Source organism: Macaca fascicularis, chromosome 12 (genome assembly GCF_037993035.2).
Source record: "Macaca fascicularis isolate 582-1 chromosome 12, T2T-MFA8v1.1".
In the NCBI taxonomy this organism is placed as follows: domain Eukaryota; kingdom Metazoa; phylum Chordata; class Mammalia; order Primates; family Cercopithecidae; genus Macaca; species Macaca fascicularis.
Window position 1 is genome coordinate 125,332,924 of NC_088386.1, and position 23,426 is coordinate 125,356,349.

At 41.8% G+C, this 23,426-nt stretch overlaps 1 protein-coding gene across 2 annotated transcripts in view; it reads right to left on the reverse strand.

The window, feature by feature from the left end:
* Nucleotides 1-23,426, reverse strand: part of DNER (delta/notch like EGF repeat containing) — a 367,845-nt gene that overhangs the window by 55,286 nt on the left and 289,133 nt on the right. For both annotated transcript variants that reach the window (XM_065526197.1, XM_045367826.2), the window contains one exon: nt 5,745-5,867. In XM_065526197.1, the coding sequence (XP_065382269.1) occupies nt 5,745-5,867 (123 nt within the window). The remainder of the gene's footprint in view (nt 1-5,744; nt 5,868-23,426) is intronic.

Here is a 23,426-nt window from a genome sequence, read left to right on the forward strand (position 1 = left end):
AGTGAAGGCAGAGAGGAGAACCTGGTCAGGAATGAAGTTGCAGAAGACACAGCAAGGCGACATGCAGGAGGGACCTCAGGGCCCAGTGGGGTAAAGGGACGGGAACACTGGCTGAGTCAGAAGTGGAAGGGGAGGCTTCATAGATTTCACCAAATGACTTCAATTACTTCATCATGAATTGTCCTGAAACCTCTTCTAGTGGAATGATATGGACAAGGGCCAAGAGCCATGGTTGAAAAAGCAAAAGGGAAGAAAGGGACTTTAAGCAGAGGGGGACACAAAGAAGTCAAAGAAGAGGTTTTTAAAATTATTATTTATACGGAATTTACTTAGAATTGCAAGAACTTTTTTTTTCTTTAGCAGTCCAGTTTTTCTAGAAGCACTTATTTAAAAAGAATTCCCTTCTCATTCCTAACAATTCCTCTTTAAGAGTCATACATTATTATTATTGACAATGGTTTCTGGGCCATTCTTCAGTTTTGGTTATCTGTCCATTCTTGCAGGGGTAATATATGAATGTAACAATAATGGTAGCATTGTAACAGTTTCTTTTGCTGTGGTTTTTTTTTTTTTTTTTTGGTTTTTTATTTTTGAGACGGAGTCTCGTTCTGTCGCCCAGGTTAGAGGGCAGTGGCGTGATCTCAGCTCACTGCAAGCTCCGCCTCCCGGGTTCACGCCATTCTCCTGCCTCAGCCTCCCGAGTAGCTGGGACTACAGGCACCCACCACCATGCCCGGCTAATTTGTTTTGTATTTTTTTAGTAGAGATGGGGTTTCACCATGTTAGCTAACCCAGGATGGTCTCGATCTCCTAACCTCATGATCTGCCTGCCTCAGCCTCCCAAAATGCTGGGATTGCAGGTGTGAGCCACCATGCCAGGCCTATAATGGGTTTTTTAACATCTGGCAGAAGTTCCCCTCATTGCTTTTCTTTTTCTTTAACTTTTTTTTTTTTTTTTTTTTTTGATGGAGTCTTGCTCTGTTGCCCAGGCTGGAGTGCAATGGCACGATCTCAGCTCACTGCAAGCTCCGCCTCCTGGGTTCAAGTGATTCTCCTGCCTCAGCCTCCTGAGTAGCTGGGACTACAGGCGTGTGCCACAGCACCTGGCTAATTTTTGTATTTTTAGTAGAGACAGGGTTTCACCATATTAGTCAGGCTGGTCTCGAACTCCTGACCTCATTATCTGCCAGCCTTAGCCTCCCAAAGTGCCAGGATTACAGGTGTGAGCCACCACCCCTGGCCTTTTTTTCCTTTTTCAAAATGTTCTCAGCTATATATTTGGCTGACTCCCTATTGCACTCATTCTTTTTAGGAGGATATGTATATACGTATATATAGAGAAAGAGTGTGTATGTGTTATATATATAGTGTTATATATAGTTACATATATCCTCCTAAAAATATAAAAACTATATATAGTTTAAAAAATATTAATATTAATATTAAGCAGTAAAAATTACCACTTAAAAAGTATATATGTAAAGGAAAAAGTTAAAGCTTAACTTTATCCCTAAAATACTACCTATCCAAGTTCTAACTCCAGGTAAGTACTAGCTAGGAATTGAAATGCATCCATCTGTAATATTTACATATTACACATACTATATGTAAATATATATTGGCAAAAATATTTCCAAAACGGGGAGAATGTCCATCACCCCACAGAGGGAAAAGCACAGGATCATGTGGCCTCTCACTTCCCCTCACTCTTCCTCTGGGCAGAAGAGCATGATTATCTCCTCCTGTCTCTCCTTTAATTCCTTCTACTTACCCTCCCCATGTCCCCACCACTCTTAGCTTACAAGTTCTACCATTTACTGCTACATTGCTAGGGTTTACCTCCCTGTTTTCAGCAGCCTTATTTAAACCTAAACCTAAATGTCTTTATAAATATACTAAAATTGAGTAAACACTGTACCTGCCCATTGGATTTGTCATCCAGGCTGGAGTGCAGTGGTGTGATCTCGGCTCACTGCAACCTCCACCTCCCAGGTTCAAGCAATTCTCATGCCTCAGCCTCCCGAGTAGCTGAGATCACAGGCACCTGCCACCACACCTGGCTAATTTTTGTATTTTTAGTTCAGACGAGGTTTCACTGTCTGGTCTCGAACTCCTGACCTCAGGTGATCTGCCCACCTTAGCTTCCTGAAGTGTTGGGATTACAGGTGCGAGCCACCACACCCAGCCAGGATTGAAATCTTTAACACACTTGTATGCCTTTTAATGTTTCCTATCCTCACCCCCTTCAACACATGGCTTTGTTTTAAATAATATGAAACCACTATGCTTATTGAAATTTTTCCTTAAGAGCAAGAGTGGTAGACACAGCCTAGGGTGACCCCTAGTGAGTTACACCCTTGTGTAATTCCGTCCCCTTGAGTGTGAGCTTCCAACCAAGAGTAAATTGTAGTTAAGAGGTTTTGAAGATGCAATTAAGGTTCCTATCAGTTGACTTTGAGTTCCTCCCAGGTGGGCCTGGCCTAACCAGGTGAGACCTTTTACAGGGTCCAGGCTGGGTGCGGTGGCTCACACCTGTAATCCCAGCACTTTGAGAGGCCGAGGCGCGTGAATCACCTGAGGTCAGGAGTTCAAGACCAGCCTGACCAACATGGAGAAACCTTGTCTCTCTTAAAAACACAAAATTAGCCGGGCATGGTGGTGAATGCCTGTAATCCCAGCTACTCATGAGGCTGAGGCAGGAGAATCACTTGAACCAGGGAGGTAGAGGTTGCAGTGAGCCAAGATCGCACCATTGCACTCCAGCCTGGGCAACGAGAGTGAAACTCCATCACACACACACACAAAAAAAATCCAGGCCTTCCTGAAAGTTCAAGACTGGAAGCAGTGGGGGCTCTGTCATAGTTGCTGGCTTTCAAAGAGCAAGCTGTCACAAATCCTACATCCACAAGGATACAAGTTCTGCCAATAACCTAAGGGGACTTGGAAGCTGATGTCTCACTATTCAAGCCTCAGATGAGAGCTCAGTCAGTCAATACCTGGCTTTCACCTGTGTGAGCCCCTGAGCTGGGAATTGACTAAGCCACACCTGGACCTAGGAAACTGTTAGGTAATAAAAGCATGTTGTTTTAAGCCAGTACTGGGTACTGATTTGTTATGCAGCAATAGACAGCTGATACAGAATGTAGATCTACTTTTTTCAAGAGACTTTCCTTCACCATTATATTACCATTCACAATCACATAAATATCATCTATTTAGACTTATGCCTGCATTTAAAGGCATAAACCTCTTCCTTCCATTCTCCATCTTCCCCTGTCTGGATATCTTTGTTTTGATTTAGTTCCTATTTGGTGGGGATGCTTATTAAGGTACTTATCTTAGGGTATAGGGTGCTGTATTTTCTGTATCCTTGAATGTATGTCAATATCTTTCTTTTGCCCTCAAATATAAACAACCCTTTAACTCCTAGTCCTTTTCATTTAAAAGTCTGAAACACTGCTCTGCTATTCTTTACCTTCATGATAGAGAGGGGCAGTATGATGCTGGTTTGATTCTCTTTCTTCTGTATGTAACCTGTGTTCCCTTCGAAGAATCTTGTAAACATTTCTCTTTATCCTTGCAGTTACAAATTTTACCAGGAAATCTCCAATTATGTATCATCTCCTTCATTAATCCAACTGCTGCCCTGTGAGCCCATTCTATTAGAAAATAAGACTTTCTTCACCTCACAGACCCCTCCTTCTAGGAGCTAGTGAATTCTGCTTCTATTTCCACATGCTCCTTCTCCTGGAGCACTCATCGCTCAGGCAGAAGCAGATCTCTCAAATCTTCTCTCCATGTTTCCTGTCTTTTCACTCGTGGTTTCCACTTCCTCATACTCTGAACCTCTCATGCACTAGTTCCTCCTTTTTATTCAGAACCAAATTCAATTCTGAGTAGTATACATGACTTTTTTCACTTCCTTTCTTGAATGTTTAGAGCTGTTGTTGCAATTTTTGTTTTTATTTCCCTAAACTTTTCTCCCTCTCTGAGTTGCCGGTGTGGGCTCCTTGTACTGGCCAGGCTAGAGGGTGGAAATCTTGGCAGAGACAGACAACATAACACATTCCCCTTCAGTGCTGGATGGGCAGCCACTGGGGTCCTGTGTACTAAGGCATGAGGCAGACAGAGGCCTCCTCCTCTCAAGGCCACAAAAAAGCGGCGGGGTGGGGGGCAGCTCAGCCTACTGTGCAATTTCCTTAAAGGGCAGCCCGTATCCATCAGATCAATATACCCCTCTGCCTCCTAGGGTCAGATGCAGCACAATTACAGCATGTACTTCCTCTCTACAAGATGAAGGATTCTTTGGACTCGTCTGTTCATTGAGTCATCAGTTCTCTCTGGAGCCCTCATCCCTTGTTCTTGTTGTAAGCAAAGGCTCCTAGCACACATACCGTTTCTTAAGACCCCAAATCTTCAGATGACCCCATCCAGGGTCATCTACCTTACTGAGCCATCCCTACCAGAGAGTCAGGAGGGATAAGGGATATTGAATGTCAATGTGAGCTGCCATCTTCCTAGAATCTTCATTTGTTCAGAGTAAGAAATCCATGAAAACATTTATAGACATGGCAAGGAGGAAGGGGGAAGGAGGTTGAAGATATGTAGAGAGAAAGGTAATAGATAGATAGACCCAGAACTGAGAAGCCTGAGAATGAAGCCAGCACATCTGCTGTTGTGTCCTGGTAGATGTTAGTGGAGTTTGGTTCTAACCGAACATCATACTCCAAAAGAAGCATCAGATCTGTGGAACACAAAGTCAAGACTTGGCCCAGCTTCAGCCCTTTTATCCAGGAGCTTAATCAAGTTTTCAGTGTAGCCCATAAGGCCATGAGACTTGCCAAAATGGTTACTAATAAAGGTCGGTTCATCCAAAGAGAAGCAACGGTGAGGGCAACGTAAGGTCTCCAGGCAGGTGGATGGCATCAAGCAAGCAGCAATAGGAGCAAGCAGTTAAGTGAAATGGTTATAAATAGAGCCCACAAAAGCATTCCAAAATCTAAACCCGGCCCTGAAGTTACGGCTTAGAGAAATGTGTGCAACAGCTGATAAATAGGCTCTCCTGGAACAGGGCCATCTGAGGGTATGTGGGCTCCAGGAAGCCTTGCCATCCACAAAACGTGGCCAGAGGCCAACGGAGACGCTGGGAGAAAGGGCTTTAGGAACCATGCTGATCAGGGCTATAGGGGGAGAGCATTACTATCCACCTCATAAGGTTTTTGGGGGGATTTAGTGAGCTATGCACATTAGGGGTTAGAACGGGGTCCACCCATTAGAAACAATCTGTCAATGTCGCCTGTTTTTAATAAGCTTAACGTATGTGCCAATGCATGGGACTCCACCTGCCTCCTCTCCAAGAAAGCACAGCATTCTATCTCTGCATAAGAAGCTTTACAGGGCAGCATCCTTCCTCTTCCACATTTTTCACACCCATGGTCTCTGACCTATGTCTGACAGTCCATCTTAATATTACTTTTTGTTTTCAGCTTTTTACACATTCAACAAAAAAGAGAGCGAGGATCCACGAAGAACAGGACAGGGGAGACGGTTGTTTCTCAGTCCATCAGAAAGAAACCAGAGGCTTGCAAATTGGTCTCCTTGGACCCATTAATCATGCCAGCTTCAGCATTTGATTTTTATTCTGAACAATTCATGGTCCAATTAGAGGTTTATGCATTTACACTGAAAAATACATGATGTCATTTAGAGCCTTCCTGGCACAGGAAGGCCAGGCAGCCTCTCACCTTTGTATTCTGCCAGGCACACACACTCATAGCCATTAACGAGGTCCCTGCAGGTGGCTGCGTTCAGGCATGGAGCGGAGAGGCACTCGTTATATTCCTCCTCGCAGTAGAGGCCGTGGTAACCTGAGGGACAGAGAGAAAGGCCTGCTGTCAAATGCATCCCATTTACAACCCACGTGGGACCAGCCAGAAAGGAAGGCAGTTGGGGGTATTCATTAGAAAGTATGGCACAAACAGATGGGATTTCAGGAGCTAGATCTCTTGGGGTAAAGCTGAAAGGTGGATTTGGGGGAAGGCTATGAAGAAAGAGCCTGTTCTTATCACACTTTTTCATGATCCCAAGTATAAAAGAAGTGATTTCATTTATCCAATGACATTTTCATCATAGTGCGTCCAACGGTGCTGGTGTTAGGGTGATCCAGTCACTGAGTGTGTCTGCTGCAGCCATTGGAGATAGTGAGTGAGCAGAACTTACAGCAGGGGAGGAGCAAACAACTCCCTTCAAGAGTGAGAACCTGGCTCGGTGCGGTGGCTCATGCCTGTAATCCCAGCACTTGGGGATACTGAGGCAGGTGGATCACTTGAGCTCAGGAGTTCGAGATCAGCCTGGCCAACATAGTGAAACTCTGTCTCTACTAAAAACACAAAAAATTAGCCAGACATGGTGGCGGGCACCTGTAATCTCAGCTACTCAGTAGGCTGAGGCAGGAGAATCACTTGAACCCAGAAGGCAGAGGTTGCAGTGAGCCAAGATTGCACCACTGCACTCTAGCCTGGGCAACAAGAGCAAAACTCCATCTCAAAAAAAAAAAAAAAAAAGAGAGAACAAAACAAAAAGTGTGAGAACCACATTAGAAAAATATATCTGTATTTCCTTTTCAAGTCAGAAAAGAAAATGAGCTCAAAATGCTTAACTGAAATTCTTGATGAAATATGAGAGTATTTTTGTTGTTATTGCTTGTTTAAAGATATGATCATATAAATTATAGCATTTTAAATTGTACCTAAATGTTTAAATTACTAAATAAATCATAATGCGAGTGAAGAAAAAATAAACCCACAATTTCTTGATAAAGATGGATTTTACCCTCCTATTTGCAAAACAGGTGTTTATTCTAAAGGACAAGAAAACAACATTCTTTGAGATTCACTCATGAGGGTTATGCAGTTTTCAACTTTTGAAAACATGTGTTACTGCCAATTTGCAGTGAAACCAGGCCATTTTTGTCCGGCCCTGTCCAAACAATGAAAAACATATGAGTGTTTTCAAAAGTCACACTGCCCGTGTTCGTTCTGAATTCAGATAAGCAGAAAAAATAAACCCTTACCAAAGTAGGAATTAGAACTACTAGCTTTTCCCTAGCCTTTCCAACTCACAACCAACTCTCAAACTCAGGAAGTCCCATTAGAACATGCTAATATGTTGAACTGTTTTGTTTCTTGTGCCTATCATAAAAGTAGGTTAAGCTCATATCTGCATTATTAACAGAGCACTTTTCAAATATGTTGTCATTTCAGTTGTTTTTGAAAAGCTTTCCAAATTTAGGTTGTGATAATGGCCCCTTTGAGGAGCCCTTGACCTACCTAAGACAAATATACTATAGTTTTCAATTCTTCTGAAAAGCAGTATGTTACCCTACTTTTTGTAACTTTAGGGAAATCTTTCTATTATCCTTTATTAGATTATTTCCATCATATAGATAAGAGGTACTCAACTAGCAGCAGTTTTGTCCCCCAAAGGACATTTGAAAATGTTTGGAGACATTTTTCCTTGTCACAACTGGAGGTACGGGGAGGGGTTGCTGCTGGCATCTAGGAGGTAGAGTCAAGAGTGCTGCTAAGGATCCTACAGTCCTACAGGAGGCTGCCCGGGACAGCCTCCCACAACAAGACTATCCAGAAAAAATAACAGTACAGCCAGGTTGAGAAACTCTGTTCTAGACCAGGGGGTCAGCAAACTATGGCCCACGGATCAAATCTATCCCAGCCTGTTTTTGCAAATAAAGTTTTATTGGGACACAGCCACAGTCATGCATTTACATATTGTCTATGGCTGTTTTCACACGACAACAAAGGACTGAGTGGTTGCAACAGAGACTATATGGCCTGCAAAGCCTAAACATTTACTATCTGGCCCTTTGCAGAACAAGTTTGCTGATTCCTGATTTAGATTCAATGAAAGCTCTTTCTTTTAACAAGAGTTTTGTATATTAACCCCTTATCAAATGTACTGTTTGCAAATATTTTCTCCCATTCCATAGGTTGCCTTTTCACGCTGTTGATTGTTTCCTTTGTTATGTAGAAGCTTTTAAGTTTGAAGTACCACTTTTGTATTTGTGCTTTTGTTGCCTGTACCTTGGATATCACATCCAAGAAGTCATTCCCAAGGCCAACGTTATGAAGTTTTTTCCCCTATGTTTTCTTCCAGAAGTTTCATACTCCCAGGTCTTACGTTTAAGTTTTTAGTCCATTTTGAGTTGGCAGTCATGTATGGTACAAAATAATACAAATGGCCAACAGGCATATGAAAATAACATCACTAACCAACATCACTAATAATCAGGGAAATGCAAATTAAAATCATAACAGGATATCACTTCACACCTGTTAGGATGGCCATTATAAAAAAAAAACAACAAAACAAACAAACAAAAACAGAAAATAACAAGTGTTGGGGCAGATTTGAAGAAATTGGAACCTTTGTGCACTGTTGGTAGGAAGGTAAAATGGTACAGCTGCTGTGAAAAACTATAGTGGTTCCTCAAAAAATAAAAAATAGAACTACCACATGATCCAGCAATTCCATTGCTGGGTACTCAACCAAAAGAATCGAAAACAGGATCTGGAGGAGATACTAGCACTCCCATGTTCATTGCAGCATCATTCACAATAGCCAAGAAGTAGAAGCAACTTGATGTCCATCGACAGAAGAATGGACAGCTCAAGCAACAGTGGTACGTAATACAATGGAATATTATTCAGCCTTCAAAAGGAAGAAAATCTTGTCATGTGCTACAATACGGATGAACCTTCAGGACATTACATTACATGAAATAAGCCAGTCACAGAAGGACAAATACTATATGGTTCCACCTATATGATGTATTTTTAAAATAGTCAAACCCACAGAAGCAGAAAGCAGAATGATGGTGATTGCCAGGGTCTGTGGAAGGGGAAAAATGGAGAGCTGCTGTTTAATTATGCAAGACGTTATGCAAGATGAGTAAGTTCTAGATATCGCCTGGTAAACAGTGTGTGTATGGCAAATAATACTGTAATGTATACTTAAACATTTGTTAGGGAGGTACGTTTAATTCTGTGTTTTTTACCACTATATATATAAATATATATGTATTATTAAATACATATATATTTTTTAACCACTATTACATACATATATAACCACTATTACATACATGTATTTTACCCCTATCTATATACCTATATCTATATCTATATTTTACCTACTATATATATAGTGGGTAAAAAATACACAACATAAAATATATATATATATAGTGGCAAAAAAATACAACATGAAATATATATGTGTATATATATGGAAAGAGAGAGAGTGGGAGAGGTAAAAATATATACATATATATCCATGTATGTGTAAAGAGTTAAGTGTCTTTTGCTTCTCCTAATATAAGAACCTTTTTGAGGTTACTATGGAGTACAATCACCAGCAGCACGTTTTCAATTGCATTTGCCCTACTAGGAGATCTTTTAACAATCAACATGGAAGGGTAATATATAACCACAACCCTGCATGCCTCTTTGACCTCTGAATTGAGGTGGTATTTAAATAGACAAAAATCAAACAAGCAAGTTTTGCAAGATCATCTATAATTGTTTCCATTTTTGAAAACAGTATCATTATCTTTTTATACTAGCAATATGAAAAGCAAATGAGGAAGTTATTTTACAGAGATAATTAAGCTGGTGATGTTTTTCTTCCTTGGGGGGAAAAAAGATAAAGTTTTCATATTCTAAAACTGTTTCTTCAGAGACGGTAACATTTAAATGTCTTCATGGAAATGTCAAGGCACCCTTTATACTCAGTGCCAAGCAGCCTCAATCGGACGGTTGGAACAAAAAGGTACTCCTTCCAGAAGAGAGGGCTTCTGTGAAAATGAGGCTGTCACCCCCTGCTGATAATTAATTCGGGCAAACAAATTAGCTCAGGGCAGCATGCCCAGGGTCTGGAAAAAAAAAAATAGGCTAGTCCAAAGAATTTTTAAAAATAAAATAAAAGATCAAAGGGTGGGATTAGAGTGGCCCCTTCCAAGGCACTGATCTTTATCAGCATTGCTCCCATCTTTGCATGATTTGCTCTGGAATAATCAGTTCCCATTGTTTCTTTCAGATTGACAGGGCACAGCAACCAACCAGATGGGGGAGTGAGAAAGAGCAGTGGAGATGGCTGCCATGTTTAGCTGAGTGAGTGGATGAAGTCATTATCACCAAGAGGTACCACCAAAGGAAAAATAGGCTTAGAGGAGGAAAAACAGGCTTAGAAGAAGACCAGTTGAACTTTAGACGTGTTTAGATTGGGCACACTTGGGCAGGTCCAAGTGGCAGTTGGAAGTATGTGTGTAAATGGCTTAGAAAAAGCACTTTGGGAATTAGTCACCTGGAAGTGGTTTTGAAGTTTTCATTAAAGAAGAAAATGGAAGGGAAAAAAGAAGGGGTCAAAGTCAGACCAGATGCGCAGGTGGAGAACAAAGACCCAGATCAGGACACTAGACAGGGATTGGGCAAAAAGGCGGAGAAAAGCCCAAGGCATGCAGTGTCATGGAAGCCAGAGGATGAAAGGATGTCAAGGAAGGTGGGTTAGCAGTGTCAGAGGTTCAAATGAGCAAGAATGACCACTGGACTAGAAGATGAGGAGGTCAACGAACACCCTCAAAACCATTGCTCTTAATGGTGGCTGTGCTAGTCCTTAGAGGGTGTTTAAGGAAATTAGGGGTGGGAGTGATCCTCATCGCAATGATTGGAGGGTTCTACTGGAATTTAGGAGGGTGAGAGGGGGCAAAGATATTAAACATTGCAATGCCCTGTATATTCTTCCACAACAAGGAATTCCTCCTCATTCTTCACAACATTGGACTGTTCCACTGGACCTTCATGTAGGTGAAAATTAAAACCTAACTTCTTTATATGTATAGCACCATTTTAAGATATACTGAGTTTTGAGCCTGTCACAGTGGCTCACACCTATAATCCCAGCACTTTTGGAGGCTGAGGCAGGTGGATCACTTGAAGTCAGGAGTTCAAGACCAGCCTGACCAACATGGTGAAACCCATCTCTACTAAAAATACAAAAAGTAGCCAGGCGTGGTGGCGGGCACCTGTAATCCTAGCTACTTGGGAGGCTGTGGCATATGAATCACTGGAACCTGTGAGGCAGAGGTTGTGGTGCACCCAGATTGTGCCACTGTACTCCAGCCTGGGAGACAGAGCGAGACTACATCTCAAAAAAAAAAAAAAGATATACGGAGTTTTCATAAAATGTACTACTGGATAAACCAAGAGAAGATTGTACCAAGAGTTATTCATCATTTTAGAAAACCACTTCACAAGAACAACAGCTCTAGTGGAATGTAAATCTCCAATAAAGAATATCTGTATCCATAAAGCAAAAACATCAACAAAAATCACTTCCTCCGATAGTTTTCTGACAATGCTATGTACAGCAGCTCTTCCCACCAGCAACTCATCATGACACTCAGCTGATTTCCATCATAGTATTTGTAACTGTCTGAAATCCTATTTTTACTGTAGTTCTGTACTGATTATCATGTCTCTTCTTCCACTACAGGATAAGCTTGAGGGAAGAGTCTGCAAATGCAGTGTTCACAGCTGTACCTGTGATATCTGTTTCAGAAAAGGCTACACAAGTAAAATTGTTGAATAAGCACCCAAAATGTTATCGATTGATTGGATGCACTTTTAAAATGTTTCTATGGTGCTCCAGCACCTTCCAGGTGCCCTGGGTACTGCATACAAAGCTAAAGAATGGGGTCTCCACCTGTATGGAGCGCCCAGTATAGTAGCAAGTTAGTGGCATCTGCCTTGTGTCAGGTCCTTTAGGTGTGTTAATTTGTTTAATTCTCATAAAAACCCAAGGTGGTGGGCATGACTCGTCCCAATTTATAGATGATGAATTAAGAGTTAGAGAGGTAAAGAAATTTGCCCAAGGTCACGTAGTCAATCCTGTGTGTTCTTCCTTCTTTCTCATGTTGTCTCCAAACTCATTGTCTAGTGTGTTAGTTTATTAGGGCTCCCATGAAAACACTATAGCACTGGTTGAATTAAACAAAAACTTATTTTCCCAGAGTTTTGGAGGCTAGAAGTCCATGGTCAAGGTCTCAACAGGTATGGTTTCCCCTGAGGCCTCTCCCCTTGGCTTTCAGATGGCCGCCTTCTCTGTGAGACCTCACGTGTCCTTTTCTCTGTGTGTGAGTGCTCCTGGTGTCCTTCTGCTTCTCATAAGGACATCAGTGTGATTGTATTACAGCCCTACCCTTACAATCTCATTGAACCTTAATTACCTTTGTAAAGGCTCTATCTCCAAAGACATTGGAGGTTACAACTTCAACATATGAATTGGGTGGGGGGCCTAATTTAGTCCTTAGCAACTAGAATCTGAGTTTCTCAGTCACGAGACTGTTGGTATTTTGGACCAGATCATAATTGCTGGGAGCTTCCCTGTGCACTGTAGAATGTTGAGCCGCATTCCTGACCTCTACACACTAGATTCCAATAACACCATCCTTCCCAGTTGTATTGATCAAAAATGTCCCCAGTCATTGTCATATGTCCCCTGGAAGACAAAAATCCCTTTTGAGAACTACTGTCCTAGATCCTTTTTATAAAATGAAAGCAACTTGAAGAGATTTGAGGACATGTGGGTTTCAAATTGTGAGGAGTGAGAGTTCATTCATTAGAGCAAAAGGATTTCTGGACAATACCGAGGGGGGCTTCTGCCCTTGTGGGTTTGACGTAACACAGTCCATGGGGTGACTCTCTCCGGCACTGCTATCCCACAGAAGGAAACAGGCCCTGGGTTTATCTGGGACTGGCTCATAGCAAGTGAATGGGATAGAGGGGAGTAAGAAGGGAGACCCTGCCTGGTGATTTTTGAGCTAACGAGAACCCTGTTGAATGCTGTGCCCTTGGATTAGGACTCCCCTCTGTGCCCCTATGAAGCCTCAAGCCATGTGGTGAAGCTGGTTTCTAGCTAGTGCTCTTCCTATTTTTCAGATGAAAAGACCACAGCCCTACAGCCTTGACCAGCTCAGCAAAGGTACGGTGGAGCCCAAATTCCACCCCACAGACCCTGACCTGCTCCAGAACAGGACACTGCTGCACAAAGGTCTCAAGAGTCACTCAATTCCTACTCTCCCCAGTAAAAGGCAAGGCCTTCCATGGCCTTGCACGGTCTTCCCTCTCAATACTGTCTCAAGACAGCATTTAAACATCAATCCAGGACCCACCGGCTCTGGCTCCACACTGTGTTTGCTCACAGGAGTACTTTCCCTCCCCTCGCCCATCCCTCATCACACTCAAAAATCTCCAAAATTGTAAGATTCGAGCTGCAGCCAGACGGCTTTCACACTTCGTGCAACAAACTCCCAGCGACTCATCTGTGAGTATCACCTCTGGAGGGCGATTCGTGCTTCCTGCTGCCTCAGGCAAACAGGACCTTCGCAGACCACAGGGCTGTGATCAGGACAACCACAGGGAGGACATGCCACTCACTCCCCTCGTGCAGGCTGAATTCAAGGCAAGGGTAAATTTAAGGTGTCTGGGGCTTTTGTTTTTACTTCATAGTCAGGCTGAAGCGAGTGCAGGGCTGTGAAGAGTGGTTCCCTTAATGATGCGTCACAATTCAGAGGATGTTTTCCCTTCTTCAGCGCCAGTGGATAAAATGTGAAAACCCATGACTTTCTGATTCAAGGCTAGGCCAGTTCCTGGGAGATCAACTATTCCACCTCACCCATAGTCGTTAAAGATATAGGGGCCCGGCGCAGTGGCTCACGCCTGTAATCCCAACACTTTGAGAGGCTGCTATGGGTGGATCACGAGGTCAGGAGGTCCAGACCATCCTGGCTAACACAGTGAAACCCCATCTCTACTAAAAATACAAAAAATTAGCCGGGCATGGTGGCGGGCACCTGTAATCCCAGCTACTCAGGAGGCTGAGGCAGGAGAATGGCCTGAACCCGGGAGGCAGAGCTTGCTGTGAGCCAAGATTGCACCACTGCACTCCAGCCTGGGTGACAGAGCAAGACTCAGTCTCAAAAAAAAGAAAAAAAAAGAAAAAAAAAAGTGGGACACAGATAAAATAATCCTATTACATTAATATGATTGTGAGCTTTCAAATTCTGGCTAAACTCACTGGTGGTCATAAAGCCCTTCGGCGCCCTGGAATGTGGGACAGTATGCATTCATCTTGCTGTATAGAGCTTTATTTCAAGGGAACTTTGAAATAAAGGTGTGGGTGCATGTATGTGTGTGTGTGTGTGTGTGTGTGTGTGTGTGTGTGTGTGCATCTATCTCCCTTAGCCTCTCTTGTTGCTGGCAGGTTCATAATAGAAATCGATTAAAGAACAGAAATAAAAACAGAGGCAAGAATCTGGGCTCACATTAATCCTATTAAGTGTTCAGATGCTCTTGTTTAAACGAACCTGCTGGTATTGATACCTGTGCAGGTTTTCACTGAGTAATCATGCTTCTGTCACACACACACAACACATACAATAAAGCCAGAAAATATTTGTGAACATGGAGGAACTTGTGTAAGTCAATGCAAAACATTCGTTAGTGTGTGGAGGACAGTAGCTGCGGATGTTACTTATTTCTTTAATCTCTAATTTCTTATCCTTTTATTGCTCATGGCACCTCAGCCAGAAAAGAAAATAAATGTCAAAAGACCGAAATCAGTCAATATATCCACTTGCTGTGATTTTTGTTAACATTAAATTGAAAGGACTAAAGAGAGAGGCTAAATTAAAGTTTTTGACTGTAAAACCTCCTTATTATTTATGTTATTGAGCCATCTACAAATTTCCACCTCCCTCCCTGGGCTTCCAAAGGGATGGATGACAAAGAGCCAGCTCTAAATCATATCCTCACTGTTCACACCATGAGTTTATATTCTCCCTCAGTGCAGAGGCTCTCTGGCTTTAATAGCCACATGGGGAAGGTTGGTAATTCTCTGTTTCTCATATTTGCCTCCTCGATCTATTCATTCTTTAAGTCAACAAATAGTTATTCAATTCCTGCTATATGTCAGGCACTGTGCTAGTCACTGGGGCTATCTGGTGAGTAAAAACATATAGTGCCTTTACGGGGGCGCTTATGAGGGGAAAAACATCAATCAATCATTCAAGTCAATGGAAAATCATAACTCGGAAGTATTAGCAATGAGGGGCCTGGTGTTCCAGGAGGGAGGAGATGCAGGAGAGCTGACCTTGCCCCAGGGAGGCTGGCCGGATGAGGGGAGAGTGAGCCAAAAGGGAGGGGTGTGCAGAAGAATGATGAGAAAATTCAAGGCAGGAAAAGCTGTGGGTGCAAAAGACCCATGGTGGAGGGGACATGGCTTGTGATTTCTTCTGGACATGGGTTGGAGTCCACCGTAGAGCAAAGGGCAGAGAAGAAATAAGAACACCAGGCCAGGCACGGTGGCTCACGCCTGTAATCCCAGCACTTTGGGAGACTGAGGCGGACAGATCACGAGGTCAGGAGTTTGAGACCAGCCTGACCAACATGGTGAAATCTTATCTCTACTAAAAATGCAAAAATCAGCCGGGCGTGGTGACATGTGCCTGTAGTCCCAGCTACTTGGGAGGCTGAGGCAGGAGAATTGCTTGAACCTGGGAGGTGGAGGTTGCAGTGAGCCAGGATCGCATCACTGCATTCCAGCCTGGGTGACACAGCAAGACTCCATCTCAAAAAAAAAAAAAAAGAAGAAGAAGAAGAAAAGAAACAGGCAGGTGTCAGGCCTGGTGGTATCTTTAATGTGGGTGGTGGGGGGATAAAAAATCAGATTTGCATTTCAGAGAGATTGCTCCAGCTACCCTTCGGAGAACGGGGATAAGACCTGCAAGAATCAATGCGGAGAAATCAGTGAAGAGGCTGCTGCAATCATCTCGGGAAATCATGGTTGGGATGAGAGTGGTGTCAGGGCCATGTGGAACATAAATGTCAAGAGCCATCTAAACAGTAAATAGAAATACCTGGTAATGAATAGAATGTGAAGGGTGAGAAGGAAGGAGAGGTGGAAGGGGAGGCCCAGGTTCCTGGCTTATTTTATCCAGACATACTGCAATTTCTTTCAGAGGAGTGCAGGAATTGACATTTATTGAATCCCCTTCTACGGGCCAATTTCTCTTCTAGGAATTTTGAAATACAACAGAATCTCATTAGAAGGAAGGGGCTGGGGAGGGGAATGGAATGGAAGAGAACCATATTCCAGGAGGAGCAGACCTTAATTGAACAAAAAGAATCAATAGCTTCTCCCAGAAAAACAGAAGTGATTTGGGGAAAAAAAAAAAAACAGTTCATTTTAATGAGTATTTGCTGAAATCTGACTATATTGCCAAGCACTGAAGTAGTTGCTGAGGAGTTCGTTTGTACTGTAGTTAAGAAAGAAAGACCTCATGTAAGAAGACACAAGAAGTCAGAGGTGGAGGGAGGGCAGAAAAAGAGAGAGCAGGATCAGGGGAGCACGGGAGGGGGAGAGAGGAAGAGCAAAAGAGAGACCTAGAGGTATCGAGACGGAGAGAGAAAAGAGACGAAAGAGAAAGAGACACAGAAAGAGAAAAGCCCAAAAAGATAAAATAGAAAGAAAAACTGGTCCAAAACGTGATGGAATGACACTGAGCAGCTAGCAAGGTCCCTGTTAGAAATGTTGTGGGCCCCTGCAGAGTGATGCCTCCAGCTGGCGTAATCACCTTGAGCACTGCCCTTGGAGGCTCACCAAGATGGCGGAGCATATGAGAGCTGGGGGTACAATGTGAGAGTTTGAGAGACAATGGCACACAGCAGGATTCTTGCTTCCTAAGTAAAATACATATTCTTGCCTCCTTTATGAAAATAAAATGTATTTGACATCATTTCCTTTTTATGAAGTACTTTTTGTAACTCAGTGTTGAGAGTATTTCTAGATGGGGATCACTGGACCATCCGGCATACAGCTGCAGCTCAGTGCCAGTGTGTCACATCTTCCATCAAGGCCACTCATGGGCACTTGTGGCAACAAAGGATACTTATAAAAGGAGGGGTTTCTGCCCCCCCTTAGGGGAACATGGGCCTGGCACTGCACATGAGGTGGTAACACAAGGGAAGCATCAAGCACAAAGCCTGGCATAAGCACGTCATGATGTAACGTGTGGCCACCTGGCCTGTGATGCAAACATGATTTAAAAAGACAACCTGGGTGCCATACTTCTGAAATAGGTGCTCACTTTGCAGACACAGCAAAGGCCCTAATCACCATAGCCCTTAAGGACGCCATTACTCTGAGTCATTGTTTCACATGGTCAGCTTACTAGAGATAGCACCAGCTCAGCACTGACATGGTGTCTGGCTGATTAGCCCAGATTTCACTACCCAGGAACTCGAAGATCTAAATTTTTCCAATACGAAACAGCCTGTTTATGTTTGGCTTTTAAAAACCTACCCTTTTTCCTTTTCATAGCCCCATCCCCTGAGATTAACCTCAGGGCCGGATCTGGTTTCCTGCTTGGCAGTAAAACTTCGACTCACTGCTCAGTATTTGATTCCAAACTCTGCATTTTCTCTTTAACAACAGGCTGTTCTCCTCTCATTTCCTTAGCACACAGGCTGATGAATATAGAAGATGCTTGATCAAACTGGGTAAATTGAACTTGCTAGAAAAATGGAATCAGAGGGCCAAATAACCTTTGCATACATAAATACACAAGAGTTCTTTTCTTTACCAGAGCCTGTTTTACACAAACATGCATTAAAAGGCCTGGAAAAACATTTTCCAAAATTGACAATTGTTTTGTTAAGGGGTTCTTTCATAAATTTAAATATGTATATTCATGTTTTTTAATTTTCCGTAACAGAGATACGCTACTGTGTGATATAAGGGGATAATATCATCCATGCTGTGATGGTTAATACTGATGAACTGATGGTTAATACTGACTGTCAACTTGACTGGATCAAAGAATACAAAGTATTGATTCTAGGTGTGTCTGTGAGGGTGTTGCCAAAGGAGGTTAACATTTGAGTCAGTGGGTTGGGGAAGGCAGATCCACCCTTAATGTGGGTGGGCACCATCTAATCAGCTGCCAGCACGACTAGAATATCAGCAGGCAGAAAAACTTCACGTTTTTCTGAAGTTTTCAGAAAAACTTTTCACGTTTTCAGAGAGACTCTGACCTAGCCTTCCAGCCTACATCTTTCTCCCGTGCTGGATGCTTCCTGCCCTCGAACATCAGACTCCAAGTTCTTCAGTTTTGGAACTCGGACTGGCTCTCCTTGCTCCTCAGCCTGCAGACGGCCTATTGTGCAACCTTGTGATCTTGCGACTTAATACTTAGTGTGTGTGTGTGTGTGTGTGTATGTGTGTGTGTGTGTGTGTATATATATATATATATATTCCATTAATTCTGTGCCTCTAGAGACCCTTGACTAATACACATGCTTTATGGGTATTTTATTTGTAGTATCACAACTCTAAATCATGCCACTGATTACAAGGGAAATGATGACCATTCTTTATGTTTAACCCTTGATTGGCGGTAAGGAAAACAGGTAATATTAGAAAAATCCTAACTTTTTAAAAGATTTTTTCAGTGGCAAGATAAGAACATTTCCCATAGCCTATAAAGGGAACCGAGTAGGCTTATTAGAGGAGATTTTCTGAGATGCAGGGAACAGACATCATAATAAATGCAGTGTCAGTAAAGAAATTGCTTTTTAAAAGAAGAATTACACTTTTTAATATGTAGAAAAGAAAATTTTGAAGATGTTAAAAATTCTGTAACTTCTGTAGATGTATTGAGTGTAAATCATAATTAATTTATATTTGGAAAGGAAACAGTTCTTATATATGGTAAAAACCAAAGGACCACTATCCTGAGTTAACTCCTTAAAAATGGTTAGCATTCTCCCTCAAGAAACATTTAAGAAAATCTGGGACGATATGGAAGATGACAGCTCGGTTGTGACTGTGCTTATGAAGGACATTGGAAGCCAGGGGAACTTGGCAGTGAACCTGCTTTAACAGAAACACTTGGGTGTCTAAAGGCCTTTGTCCTTAAACTTGTCCATCATCTGGGTAATCTTTCTAACCATGTTGATCTAAACATTTCTGAAAGCCTTCTCTTGGAATTGCCTTCAGGACTGGGTTACAAACTAGTCACACTGAGAAAAATCAATCTCTTCACAATGTTTTAGATATTGTCTTATGTCTTTTTTTTTTTTTTTTAATGTTGCTTTTGGCCACTAGAGGGTGGATTCTACTTACCATCTAGGCAAGTGAAAAAGGAAAAAAAAAAGTTACTCAGGAGTTTAACAAAAGAGGAGCAATAAAAAGATGTCTTTTACAAAAGGAAATAGATGGTACAGAAGGATGCAAATTAATCTGCCAGGTTACATTTAAAGAAGAAATCCCATTCCCTTTAATAATAAAACATAACATTCAAATATTTCTCTACAGCTTGCAAATTCACCATTATGTCCCCTACAAACATATGGTATCTACAGTTTAAATTATCCATTGTAAAGTGGCCTGTTTTTCTTACTAACTTTTTATTTAAAATATTTTTAATACAAATGTTTGTAATACCATGATTAAAGCACCAAGATTAAATACTAAGTATAATGACAAAATAATATTTTATAATTTGAGTTAAAGATTATTGTGCTATGTGTGTTTACATATAAACAGTAAGAAAAGCATTTTAATAAAATAATCCCATGCCCTCAATTAATTATCTAGCATGTTTATAAACACATAAAAATAGCTGGTTTATAGTTGAGGTGAGGAAGATGATAAGGAAGTTTAGAAAAGAAAAGGTAGACATACACTCTCACATTCCAGAAGTTTTTCATTATGGGACGCACAAAGATGGGAGCTGGGGCCAGCAAAGGCAACAAATGGGTGGGAGGGGGGAAATCAAAGATTAAGGCTCTACCATGGCACTTTGAAGAGAAAATAAAACCTAGATAACTATTTCTATACAAGTATGTATATCAACAGAGAGAAATTTTAAACGGTGTAAAAGTACAGAAGAGTTTTTCTAAGTGTTTATTTCCTTTTAATTTATTTCACAAGTAATTGGTTAAATTTGATTTAGTTGACCTCTTAGTTATTAATAGACATTCATTTGAGGTATCCGCATTCATCACACTTGGCTTTCAGTGTGGTCCCCAGACCAGCAGCATCAACACCACCTGGGAACTTGTTAGAAATGCGAATAGCCGGACGCAGTGGCTCAAGCCTGTAATCCCAGCACTTTGGGAGGCCGAGGTGGGTGGATCACGAGGTCAGGAGATCGAGACCATCCTGGCTAACACTGTGAAACCCCATCTCTACTAAAAATACAAAAAAATTAGCCGGGCGCGGTGGCGTGCACCTGTAGTCCCAGCTACTCGGGAGGCTGAGGCAGGAGAATGGCTTGAACCCGGGAGGCGGAGCTTGCAGTGAGCCGAGATCGTGCCACTGCACTCCAGCCTGGGCGACAGAGCAAGACTCCGTCTCAAAAAAAAAAAAAAGAAAAGAAAAAAAAGAAATGCGACCTGCTGATTCAGGCACTCTAAGGGTAGGGCCCGGAACTCCATGACTTAAGAAGCCCTCTAATGTGATTCTGATGAGCACTCAAGTTTGAGAGTCACTAAGCTATAGAATAGGAAAGTATACAACATCTCCCACAATCTCTGACTCTCAAAAATTCAAGGAATAGTAGGGGTTGTCCACGGGAAATGCTACGTACGGTGTGGTTATGGGTTTTTTTGCGGGTTTTGTTTGTTTGTTTGTTTGTTTTTGTTTTTGTTTTTGTTTTGAGATGGAGCTTCACTCTGTCGCCCCGGCTGGAGTGCAATGGTGCAATCTAGGGTCACTGCAACTTCCGCCTCCTGGGTTCAAGCAATTCTCCTGCCTTAGCCTCCTGAGTAGCTGGGATTACAGGTGCCTGCCACCATACCCGGCTAATTTTTGTATTTTTAGGAGAGACGGGGTTTCACCATGTTGGTCAGGCTGGTCTCAAACTCCTGACCTTGTGATCCATTCGCCTTGGCCTCCCAAAGTGCAGGGATTACAGGCGTGAGCCACCGTGCCCAGCCGGTTTTGTATTTTGACAGCCATGGTATCTCCTAAGCGTGTAACTAATCCAACCGCAAAACATATGGTCAGAACATGTACCAACTATGGGCATATAAATAAACCAACAGTGAAACATATAGTCAAATGATCTAGCAGCCATCCATCCGCACGTGGACGAAAGGAAGCTGCCCTCCTCTCGAGGTTTACATAAGGGAAAACAGCAACACAAAGGAATCCCAAAGTGACAGCAAATGATGAACTGGAAAAGAAAGGCCAAAATGAGGGAAAGTAATAAGGATATAGAGGTGACACAACGTGTTCTAGTTCCTCACTGTCTGGCTAGGAGTCACACATGCCTAAGCAGAATGAGGATAAACAAGTTGAAATTCAAATTCGTGAGGGCAATTTTTCCCACATCTCTGATCTAGCTTCCTTAACCCATGGGAATAATATTTTTGCAGAAAGGAATATCAGAAAATGGAAAGCATTAAAAGTATTTAATACAGCACCAAGATTAAGATTTTGAGTAACATACAGACCAGTAGGTAATATTAAAAATAATATTATAGTTTTGTAAAGATTAAATGTGTTACAAATTGACTATCATATACTAGATATTTGTGAATTAGCTTTTTGCATTCCTAAGAATTATCTTGCCGAGAATTTGCTCCAAAGGTAATTTATATTACTTATCTTTTAAAATATACTTTGAATAAAATATAAAAGCTCTACTTTAAAAAGGAAAGAAAGAAAAAAAGAAAGCATAGACAACCTAAGGTAACAATGTTTACAAACCAAAAGTTGGGAACCATGATCTCACAAAGTTGTGCTGTTTCCAATTATACATCAGAGGTGGCCTCATAGATACATAGTTTGGTAACAAAGTATTTGTGTGATGGAAAACAAAATACTGTGATTGAGATTATTCCAGAAAATTTTGGTATACGGAGTCCACAATGCAGACCACAATTATCTTTCTGGCCGTATTTACTTTCATTCCCCCATCACCGGGGACATTCACAGGCACAATGCAATCATGTCATCCTCTAAGCTTTCTATTAGTCATTGCCATTCTCGAGTAAATATACTAAATCCTAAATATTGTTAGACACCAAGGAAATTTCTCATAATCCTTTAAGAATAGCTTTAGAAACACACACCTTCCACTTGGCCATTATCCCTAAGGGCTACAAGTGCACAAGGGCTGAAGCTGACCGTCAGGACTTCAGCTAAAGAATTTCATGCGGAAATTCAGCCTGGATGCAAAGAAAATTTCAAAATGTAAATAAATCAGAATCACAACTCAATTACATGAGTAAATTCTGAATTCCGTTCCAACTTTCTTTATTAAACTAAGGATGCCTAAAAACACAGCATTTGTTCATTTAAGAGTTGATAAAGCAGTGAAAAATCAGAAGTGTGTTTTTATTTGGTGACTTAAGATCCTAGGAGAATATATAGGTTGACAACCTGAAGGGAAAAATGAAACTTCTTTGAAATAAAGCCAGGAACAAGGCTCAATCTATATGGAATTATGAGGTAAGTAAAGAAGTTTTCTCCTAGACATTCCTTATCACTTGAGTAGGCAAGTTCAGGGGCCTCCCCATTTCTTTTCAAGCAACCAAAGACTAAACACTGTTTTTCTTTTTCGACTTTCTTTCTCCTCAAATCTGCTTACACATAGAGAGATAATTTACATATATATACACACACGTGCGCACACACATACACATCACATCACATTCTTCACATATTTAGGTTTAAGGTTATGGTAGATTGAAAAAAAAATAGCTACAGGTTCTGTGTAGCTCCTCCCATCAAGAAACAGAGTCTATAAGCTCAAACCTGTGACTTGCTCATGCCAACGGGACATTGGCAAACAACAGAAGCAGCTGTAAAAAGAGCATGCAGACCTCGTGTTCTGTTACTGCTTTCAGAACCCTGCCATCATGGGAAGAAGCCCTGACTGGTCTGCTGAATGAAGAGAGACATGTGGCCCAGTTGCCCCCATCACTCCAGCTAACTGCCAGCCATAAAAGAGGGGTCATCCAGGACCCGGCAGTCCCCAGCTGGCTTGCCACCTGACCACAAAAGCATGAGTGGGCACATGGAGTAGAGAAGAGAAATCCCAGCTAAGCCCTGCCAAAATTATCAGCCCACAGAATCACAAACAATAAGTGTTTTTTTTAAGCCATTAAGTCTTGGAGTGTTTTGTTACACAGCAATGACTAACTAACACAAAGGTTGATTGCCAGGTACAATGTCTAACTTAAATAAGTAAAACCACAAAGATAAACTTTTAGGTATCAGAGACCCGGTTAAAAAAAAAAAAAAAAAAAAGTATTTTTACGGAGTAATAAAGAGGAGTCTTC